Source organism: Choloepus didactylus, chromosome 2 (assembly GCF_015220235.1).
Source record: "Choloepus didactylus isolate mChoDid1 chromosome 2, mChoDid1.pri, whole genome shotgun sequence".
Lineage (NCBI taxonomy): Eukaryota > Metazoa > Chordata > Mammalia > Pilosa > Megalonychidae > Choloepus > Choloepus didactylus.
Genome location: NC_051308.1, coordinates 229,819,234 through 229,829,865, shown reverse-complemented (window position 1 = coordinate 229,829,865; position 10,632 = coordinate 229,819,234). Strand labels below are relative to the sequence as shown.

The 10,632-nt window shown below is 48.8% G+C and overlaps 1 protein-coding gene across 13 annotated transcripts in view; it reads right to left on the bottom strand.

Annotated features, from left to right (window-relative positions):
* Positions 1 to 1,993: 1,993 nt before the first annotated feature.
* The window catches only part of KIF17 (kinesin family member 17), a 65,192-nt gene continuing 56,553 nt past the window's right edge, over positions 1,994 to 10,632 (bottom strand). Inside the window, exons 12-15 of one of the 13 annotated variants that reach the window (XM_037828308.1) lie at positions 6,774 to 7,032; positions 5,616 to 5,686; positions 3,644 to 3,764; positions 1,994 to 2,619 (exon numbers count right to left, since the gene is read on the bottom strand). In XM_037828308.1, the coding sequence (XP_037684236.1) occupies positions 2,546 to 2,619; positions 3,644 to 3,764; positions 5,616 to 5,686; positions 6,774 to 7,032 (525 nt within the window). In that variant the 3' untranslated portion in view covers positions 1,994 to 2,545. Of the gene's footprint in view, positions 2,688 to 3,042; positions 3,765 to 5,615; positions 5,687 to 6,773; positions 7,033 to 10,632 lie in introns of those variants that run through there. The other 12 variants (XM_037828306.1, XM_037828307.1, XM_037828304.1 and 9 more) reach the window with 12 other exon arrangements.

The window sequence follows — 10,632 nt, the reverse complement described above, 5'->3', positions numbered from 1 at the left end:
CTGAACCCTATTGGTGGGCGGGGAGCGAGGCTCCGCCTCCCCAACACAAAAGGCTCAATCCTAAAGGGACAGCTCTGCAGCCGCTGCCAGTCAACAAGACCGAGCGCCCTTGGCCCCGCCCAGAGTGGGTTCCCAGGGTTCCCACCTCCTGGACCGGATCCCGCTTCTCACAGGGACCTAAAATGTGTTCGGCTTCTTCCCTCCACTCGGTTTTGCCTTCCTGGGCTTGATCGGCGCGTCCCGGAAGTGGTCTGGGGCGGTGTCGGCGACCATCCCAGTCACCTCCTCGGTCCTCACTGGCAAGATCCCAGAACGAATCCAGGAGAGACTCGGGAGTAGGAACCAGGCCCCACCTCCAGGGAGGAAGGGGCTGGAAAAATAAGACCAGGGACCCGGCACTGTGAGTCTTCTGTGGCCCATGGGCCCAAGGGTCTTGCCTCGGGCCTGGTCTGCCCCGCCCGGTGGCCCACGCTGGACGGGATGTAGACTGGTGGTAAATCGGATTAGCCTTGGAATCAGTTTCCAAGCCCCGTCACTCACTAGTCCTGTTCCCCGGGTATTTCGCTTCTCTCCGGGCCAGTTTCCTCAGCAGGAAGTAGGGGTAATAGCGAGCTCCAGCACTCTACTCATCTGTGTGCCTTTGGGACAGCCATTTAATTATCCCCTCCTGTGTCGGCTCTTGTGAGAACTAAAGCAGGTTTTGAAGCGCTAGCGCCACGCCAGACTGAGCATCCACTCGGTAAGATGCTGGCTCCACCCCTTCTAGGTTGACACAGACTGCCGGGCTCACCTCACCTGGCTCAGTCCTGCCGTGGGTCTAAGCAAAAGCTACCACTAGCAGCTCCAAGACTTCAGCTGTTCTATAGATCCGAACCACACTCTTGGGGTGAAAGGTGAAGGTAACTGGTGAGAGAAGGTGCCAGTTTTTCTGACCTTTTACCCTCGTCCTCCAAGAATCTGAGGGCAAAAAAATCAAAACCTCCACGTATATCTTTAACCCATTCCTCTTCCTCCCTCCTCTCCACCACTAGTTCAACCCCAAATTAGGTCTCTCACCCCTAACCCTGCACAGCTGCCAAGCTCTCCCACTCTTCTGCACAGTATAAGATCAGTCCAACTCAAACTCAGACCTGAGGTACCAACCCATTACTCGGGGCCCCCCAAAGCCTCCTCACTTTCACTCATCTTGGCAGCCTCCTGCCTCTCAGTCCCTGCTCAGGACCTCCATGCAGACGTCCACGGAACAGGTATCCTCCAGCCTCCCCACCTCCTAGCTGTTGGTCACAGCACTTTTCACCAGGAGCACCCTCCCCACACTCCCACCCTGAATGGGAGCCCATCCACTGCTGCTTCCCCCAGAATGCACTCTTTGTTCCCCATAAAGACCGGATGTAGCCTTGGCATGGCCCTCTGGCTCAAAGGATGGACTGCAGCCTGCCTCTAAGCACCTTCCACCCCAGCTTCTCCAGAGTGTGGGTTCGCTGGCCCAGACATATGGCTTGTGGGGCCCACCACAGTAATGGACCCAAAATAGGGAGAAGGAATGAGATGAACTAACGTGGTTCATGGACTATGGGCCAGGAGCTTTACCTACTTTTAACCCTTGCAATAATCCTGTGAGGTGGCTGTAATCCCCATTTCACAGATGAGGCTCAGAGAATAAAGTGAGGCTTAGGGTGGCACCAAAGGCCAAAGCTTTTCCCTTAGATTGTGAGGGAGCCCACCTAGCAGGCCTGGGATACACTGGGCAAGGGGAAGGTTGTATCCTAAGCATCTGGGGTGGCCTGGATTAGTTGGCTGTGTCAGGACTGTCAACACCCAGGCCTTTTCCTGGCTTCAGCAAGACATGGCCCCTATTTTCAAAAACAGGAGCTCTGCTTTCCTGGGTCATGGATCCTTTGAGAATCAACAAACAAAAGTTCAGATGCTCTCCCCCCAAAAATGCACTTGTACTCAACGACTGCAGGGGCTTACAGACACGCTGGAGCCCCTGTGTTCTTAAAAGGCAGTTTATTGGGGCAGCTTAATGTGAAGTGGCCTTCTCTGGCCACAGACCAGCCTGCAGCTGCTCCAGGATTTCCGTGCTCATCTCGCAGGGCCTATCTTTGGAAGGCACAATTCTCAATCGCCAAGATGTTCCGCTTCATCCCCACTGGAGGGGCTGCATACTCTGTTGGGGCTGCTGGTGAAGGCTTGTCAGGTGCACACAGGGCTAAGGTTTCTGAGCCCATCAAGGCAGAGATCAACATGGTGGCACAGACAGCAGGCTCCGCTGGCAGGTGGGCAGATGGCAACACTGATGCGATGGGAGAGCCGGATCGGGCCTCTCCAAGGGGGTTTCCTAGCCCTGGACGAGCTCTCTAGAGAATGGGGAAGGGAAAGTATCTTCCCAGGGCTGAGGGGCCCCCTCTGTGGTAGGCAGGTGGGGGGAGTCTGGCTGGGGCTGCCCTGGGAGGGCCTGGCAGTCTCGAGAAAGCCCCAAGGCAGGGCAGCGGCGGGCAGCTGTGTTCACAGGGGCTCACTGCCAAAGTTGCTTTTGCTTTTCTTACGCTTGGCCTTGGTGAAGGGGATGTCGAGGGACTCGAGGCGGAAGGGCCGGGGCTGGGGCATTTCGGGGACCTGGGTGGGTGACAAGGCAGAGTTGTTGCTGAGCGGGGAGCTGAGGCCTGGCGGCAAGTTGTGACGCGCTGTGGACAAGAGGAGCGGGAAGTGCCAGTAAGCCAGGCGTGCAGGCGACAGAGAGGAAAACACCCCAGTGTGCAGCAGGGACGGAGGGTCCGGCCCCACCCAGCTACTACATCTGCATCCAGGGAGCAGGGCCAGAGTTTGAATCCTAAAGCCTCAGCTGGAGGCAGCCTGGGAACTAAAGCCAGACAAGCCTGAGTTCAGAGCCAGCTCCACCACCTGCTGCAGATACAACCGTGGGTGAGTCGCTTTGCCTCTGAGCCTGTTTCCTCACCTGTAACACAGGCCCAGCGCCGGGCAGTCAGATGATGCCAGTTTCTTTCCTGTCCTCTTTTTTTTTCCTTATTCCCCAACTCCACCCTCTCTGCCTCTTCAGTAAGGTCCACAGAGAACTAAGATTTGCCTTTTTAATGATATTTTATTGGAAGCTCTGTGGTCTTTGATTTTAATTTCAATGATTTTCAATTCTTGCTTTTAAAACTGCATTTTGCTTTTGTGGGCCTCCTGCCCTGGGCTCAGTGGTCCTTGACATGGAGAGGTTAATCCCCCTCAAGTGGAGAAAGTCACAACCCTGGTGTCTGAGGAACAGCAGCCGACCCATGCACCCCGGTGCTAGGGTCCTGAGCTGCGTTTCGAGGGCTCCTGTGTGTGCCAGGGACATGGGTGATGCTCGCCCAGCGCCTCTCCCCAAGGAGGGGAAGCAGCAGAGGAAGGAGGAGACAATGGTTGACCTGGGCGGGTTACCAACCCCCCCATCTCATCTAACCCTGAGGGGTAGGTGTTGTCCCCTCATTTTGTAGCTGAGGAAACCGAAGTTCAGTGAGGGAGGGGGCTCCTGAGCCCAGGTCTGTCTGACCTCCAAAGCCAGCCCGTTGCTTCTCTCCCGGTGGGTGGAGGGCCAGGGCCTGGTTCCAGGGAAGGGCTGGAGAAGAGGCGCACGTGGGTAGGGGGCACTCACTCAGGCTCCTCATGGGGTCTGTGCTGAGGATCTGGCTGGCCCGCTTGGGTCGGAAGTAGTTACTGGCAATATTTTCGCTATCGCTGCGACTGAGCATCAGCTTGTAGCGGTCTTCTTCCTGCTGAGATTGCAGATCCTCGTGGGTAAAAGCCCCTGTTTCTGCAGTCCTGACCTGGACCCCTTACCCAAGGCTCAGCAGTCTCTGGAAGCCAGGTGGGAGCAGGGCTGCCCCGAGCCTCTCCCAGCCCGTGTCACTGCCCTGCCACAAACCCCAAGGCTCCCGGGCTAGGGTCTCGGACAGTGCAGGGCAAGGGAGGCAGGGTATCCAGGCAAGCCTACAGCCCACTGCCCAGTCCTTGGGGTGGGAAGTGCCTTGTTCCTGGGTTGAGTCCTCCAAAGCTCTAACAGGAGTAAGGGTGACATGACACACCCCAAACCTATCACAACATATTTATAAGACAGATAATAGAGTAGTCAGCTCAAGGGCACACTTAGGATCAACATAACTAGAGTCCCAACTTTTTCATCACCAACTGCTACAGTAGAGTTGTTTTCCTTGGCCTGTATCTCTTCCTTTAGGGAACCACCCCTCTCCCACTTAACATGGTCATGCTAAGCTTTAGGGAACTATCATTTATACCACTCGCTTTGCTATGCAGGTGGACATGTGACCCAGACAGAGGTAATCACAAAACTGATTCTTCCTGGACATAGAAATCGGTCCAAGAGTAGGCCCACACACAGGTAAAGCCAATCAGGATTTTTCCACACGCTTTGGTTTAAGAGGATGGATCTCTTCCTTTTGGCTCCTGAATTACCAGCAGCCATCTTTCCTGCCTTGTGGAGAAAGCTGCCCGAGACTGAAGCCAGCGTACCAAGGGAAGCACAACCAAGAGGCAAAGAAAGACACAGAACCCTGATGCTTGGGCCCCTAGACCCAGCCATGCCTGAAACCAGCCCACTTACATGAACCAACAAATTCCCTATTTTGTTCATGATGGTTTGCTTTGAGTGTCTATCACTTAAAACTGTATTTTGAGTAATATAACCTTTGTGGCCCCAGGTAATGAATGTTCTTTTTCCAGCATGAACTCCTCCTTATTTATGAAGTTAAGCTGTTATAAGTAGCCAACCAGAACTTTAGACCAGATGAGAAATTCCTTGTAGCCATGCTGAGCTGAGATGCTTGGCTCAGGCAGAGATGCTCAGTTGGAATTCATTAACCTATGAGTGGCCTTGTCATGACTATAAAAGTACACACTCCGGAGCTTCCAAATAGAATGGAACCACCTGGAATGGAGGAATTGGGAAATTATAGCTTTTGTGGGCCAAATCTGGCCAGCAGCCTGTTTTTGTAAATAAAGTTTTACTGAAACACAGCCACACCCATTCACTTATGTATCATCTGTAGCTGTTTTCATGCTAAGGTGGTAGAGCTGAATACTTGCAACAGAGAGCACAGGGCCCTCAAAGCTGAACATATTTACTGTCTGGCTCTTTACAGAAAAAGTTTGCCAAGCCCTGGTATAAGGATATATATATTTCATGTGTAACACAGAATATAGGAGATATGAAAATAAAATGACTTGACGATCCCAGATACTGTCTCACGAACCATTTGAGGACCCTTCTTGGTCTTGAGGTGGGCCCAGGGAACCAGAACATGCTGCTCGCCCTCTGGTTTAAAGCTGAAGCCACTATCGTTCAACAACCAGGAGGTACCCCCGTGACTCATCTGCTTTCCCTCTGGTCTTTATGCCTTTAAGTGCCTTTGAATGAGGACCAGAGGGGAGTACGGGTCTAAGTGCCAACATGGTTACACAGGAAAGGATCCAGAACCAGCCTCCTGCTTCAATCCTTCGATGAGATAAAAGTAGAAGTCCAGTTCCCATAACACTGGCCCATTGCACTCTGCAGCTCCCCACACCTCCCCTGCACTCTGGGCAATGGGGGTGGGGGTGGGGGGGCTTACCATGCCTAGTTCACCATTGTCTGCTGCAGAGGTTTTACGGACTGGTTTGTTCTGTGGCCCTGTTGAAACTGCTAAGAGAAAACAAAAGCTGAAGTCACTGCTGCCAGATGCATGGGGCAGAATGGCAGGTTAAGGGGCAGTGCTCTCCCAGCTAAGCTTGGAGGCCAGTGGTGGACACATCCCTGGCCCACACTGCAGGATGACTTTGGGAAGCAGACCACAACACCACTCAGATGCCAAAGAAGCCATTCCTGGCTTCCAGGCAAGATAGCAGGTTGGTGGAGGGCATGGAGAAGGGCTGCAGCTGCCCAGAGCTTATGGGCAATTGAGCCACTGGGAGTCTCGGCAGGGATGGGTGTCAGTGGCAGTCCATAGACATCAGAGATGTAGGACCTGGACAATGACTCTGACCAGGGGAGGACCGAAGGGGGGCACTGTGGGATGTAAGAGCCTGCCTCTCTCTGAATGAGCAGCGCCAGATGTGTGGCTGCAAGAAAGGGCCACGGCAAGGTCTGCCATTACTCTTGAGACTCACTGGAGGGAAGGACCTTCAAGGTCACCTTGTCCAATCCCTTCTTTGTAAAGATGGGGGGATGAAGCCCAGAGAGGGACAGTGACTTACATAAGGCCACACAGGAGCTCAGTGGCAAAAGCAGAAGTTAAACCAGGCCTGGCACTCTGAATGGCTGGTTTCTACCCCTAGTTTACAACTCACTGCTATGACTGGGACTCTGGATAAGTCACTTACACTCTCTGAGATTCCATTTCCTCATATGTAAAATAGATATAATAATACCCTCTGTCCCTTGCAGGGTTGTTAGAGGATGAAATATGGGCAATGATGATGATAATTAAAGGCATCGAGCACTGACTTTTTACCAGGCATTGCTCTGAGGGTTCCATGTTCACATAAGTTAATCCTCCCAGCAATCTCTAAGGAAGGTCCTGCTGTTAATTCCCAGTTCCCAGATGGGAACACTGAACCCAAAGAGGTCACGGGGAGGGGTGGGGCCAGAATTCCAACTCACATCTCAGGTACCCAGGGTCACATGTCTGCTGCACCCACCGCCCTCAGGGAGGGCCCAGGGTTCCCTGTCAGTCTATAGGACAGAATGAATGGGGGGCCCTGAGGATTCAGGGGATGGCCAAGCGCCTGACCTACTGGGAGGCTGGTTTTTATGATGATGGGCTCAGGGATCTTCCAGAAGCCATTATCCTCATCCCAGGAGGACTCGCGCCTAATCTTCTCCAGGTTGCTGTAGTTACAGTCACGGCGAATCAGGGGCTGCACCTGCTCCAGGAGCTGCTGGAAGAGCATGAAGTCACGTTCCTGCCTGCGGATGGTGGCCAAGTAATCGATCTTCTCCAGCTCAAACTCCGACTGCAGATCTTTTATCTCCACCTCTGCTGCCCGAAGCTGAAAGCAAAGGATGACAGACAGTGAGCAGGAAAGGAAAAAGACACCTCGCCCATCCTTCTGCTCATCCCATCCACTAACTGTCCTTCCAGCCAGCCACTCATCCAATGATCTTTGATCCACTCATCCACCCATTCCTATCTCCACCATCCGTCCATCCATCCTTCCACCATCCCATCGACCCATCAATCCCTCCATCCATCCATCCAATCACTCACCCTCCCTTCCTTCCACCCAGAATTTAGATGAGCCCCTATTGTGTCCACAACCCTGCAAAGAGCCAGCCCTCCATCACTGCCCCCACCCATACATTTGATTCAGAAGCCTTTTAGAAGCACCCCAAAAACAAGATAGTAACCTCAGTCCTAAAAGATCTCTAAGAGTTGCACAAATGATTTTTCTAAGGAGAGCAAGAGCCATAAACTCTCAAATTCTTGGTCTCCTGCCCAGGTCCTCCAGACTGTCCCTCCAATCTCTCCTAGGCACAGGTGACTCCCAGCTCCAACTGGAGCCTGCCCTCCCTGAGTCCCAACACCTCCTGGTGCTCAGTCCATTTCCTCACAGAGCAGGCACAGTGCATTAGTAAAGAAGGGGGTGCTCAATTCATGGGAATGATCATCGCCAAACTGAGAATGAAGGATACCTATTGGGACGCTGAGGGTGGGCCATAGGGGAGGGGCTTCAACTGAATGAATAATACTCCATTTCTTACGGTGGGTGGTAGATACATGGTGTTCACAGTAAACATCTTTATGTATTTGTGTATATCTGAAATCATTCACAGTAATTTTTATAACAGCTTTATGGAAATATTCATATCTCATAAAATTCACTCATTTAAAGTGTACAATTCAGTGGTTTTTAGTATATTCACAGAGTTGTGCAACCATTACGACATTACATGTTCGAATGTTTTCATCACCCCCCCAAGAGAAAAAAAACCCATGCATATTAGCAATCACTCCCCATCTTCCCCCCAACTCCCAGTCCTAGGAAACCACTAATCTACTTTCTTTCTCCATACATTTACCTAATATGGACATTTCATAGAAATGGACTCATACACTGTGAGGTCTTTTGTGACTGCCTTCTTTCACTTAGCATAGTTTTCAAGGTTTGTCCATTTAACATGTATCACTACTTCATGCCTTTTTACTGCTGAATGTATTCCATTTTATGGATATACCACATTTTATTTTTCCATTCATGAGTTGAATGTTTCCGCTTTTTGGCTATTATGTATAACGTAATGGTTGCACAACTCTGTGTATAAGTTTTTGTGTGTATAAGTTTTTGTGTGGACATGTTTCTATTTCTCTTGGATACATACCTAGGAGTGAAATTGGTATTGTATCTCAATGTTTAACCTTTTGCCAGACTGTTTTCCATAGCAGCTACACCATTTTACATACCCACCATCAATGTATGAGGATTCCAAATTTTCCACTTCCTCATCCACATTTGTTATTATCTGTCTTTTTTATTATGACCATATCCTAGGGGATGTGAAGGGATAACACATTGTGGTTTGATTTGCATTTCCCTGATAACTAATGATGCTGAGCATTTTTTCACATGTTTATTAGCCACTTGTATATCTTAGAGAAATGTCTATTCAGACCCCTTCCCCATTTTTAATTTGTTATTTGTCTTTTTATTATTGGGTTGTAAGAGCTCTTTATATATTCTAGATCCAAGTCCCTTATCAGATATATGATTTGCACATATTTTCTTTCATTGTGTGGGTTGCCTTCTTTTCTTGATAGTATCCTTTGAACTACAAACGTTTTTAAATTTGATGAAGTCCTATTTATTTTTTCTTTTGTTGCCTGTGCTTTTGGGGCCATACCTAAGAAACCATTGCCAAATTCAAGGTAATGAAGATTTCTACTTATGTTTTCTTCTAAAGATGTTTAATTCTTACATTTAAGTTTTTGGTCCATTTTTAGTTCAGTTTTGTATACAATGTTAGGTAGGTAAGGGGTCCAACATCATTCTTTTGCATGTGGAAATCCAGTCTTGTCCCAAAACCATTTGTTGAATATCTTGGCACCCTTATTGAAAATCAACTGGCTGTAAATGAGAGGAATTATTTCTAGATTCCAGTTCTTTTCCGTTGGACTACATGTCTATCGTTATGCTAGTACCACATTGTCTTCATAACTGTAGCTTTGTAATACGTTTTGAAGTCAGGTAGAGAGAGTCCTCCAACTTTGTTCTTCTTTTACAATATTGTGCTGGCTATTCGGGGACCACTACATTTCCATATGAGTTTCAGGATCAGTTTGTCAACTTCTGCAAAGAAGCCAGCTGGGATTTTGCTAAGGACTGCATTGAAACTGTAGATCAATTTGAGGAGTCTTGCCACTTTTACCAATATTAAGTCTTCTGATTAACGAACAAGGGATGTCTTTCCATATATTTAGGTCTGTAATTTCTTTCAACAATGTTTTATAGTTTTTGGAGTATACGAGTTGCACTTCTTTTCTTAAATTTATTCCTAAATCTTTTAAAAATTTTATTGTGGTAACAGGTACACAACATAACTACTTACAAGCATACAATTCAGTATTAAGTACATTCACAATGTTGTGCTACCATCACCACCATCCATTATCAAAACTTTTCCATCACCCTCAACAGAAACTATGTATTCACTGAACATTAGTTCCCCATTCTTCTCCACCCCCACTCCTGCTAACTTGTAGTCTATTTTCTGTCGCTATGAATTTGCATGTCTAGGTATTTCATATGAGTGGAATCACAATATCTGTCCTTTTGTGTGGCTTATTTATCTGAACATGATGTTGTCAAAGTTTATCCATGTTATAGCATGTAGCAAAACTTCATTCCTTTTTATGGGTCAAAAATATTACATTTATGGATATAACATTTTGTTTATCCATTCATCTGTTGACGGACACTTTGGGTGTTTCCAGTTTTTGGCTATCATGAAGAATGCTGCTATGAGCACTGGCATACAGATATCTGTTCTGAGTCCCTGCTTTCAGTTCTTCTGGGTATTTACCTAGAAGTGAGTGTTCTAGTTTGCTAATCTGCTGTTATACCAAACACCAGAAATGGATTGGCTTTTATAAAGGGGGTTTATTTGGTTACAAAGTTATAGTCTTAAGGCCATAAAGTGTCCAAGGTAAGGCATAAACAACAGGGTACCTTCACTGGAGGATGCCCACTGGTGTCCGGAGAACCTCTGTTAGCTCAGAAGGCACGTAGCTGGTGTCCACTTGTTCCCAGGCTGTGTTTCAAAATGGTGTTCTCCAAAATGTTGCTCTTGGGGCGTTTTGTTTTCTGTTAGCTGCAGCTGCTCTTCAGAATGTCACTCTCACTTGCTCTCTCTTGGCTGAAGCTCCGAGCTCCATCTGTCTGAGCAGTTATATAGTGCTCTTGCAAACTAATCAAGGCCCTCACTGAATGGGCGGGGCCACACCTCCAGGGAAATTATCTAATCAGAGTTATCACCTACAGTTGAGTGGTTCACATCTCCATGGAAACTACCTAATCCAAAGGCTCCAACTTAATCAACACTAATACGTCTGCCCCCACAAGATCACATCAAAGAATATGGCTTTTTCTGGGGGA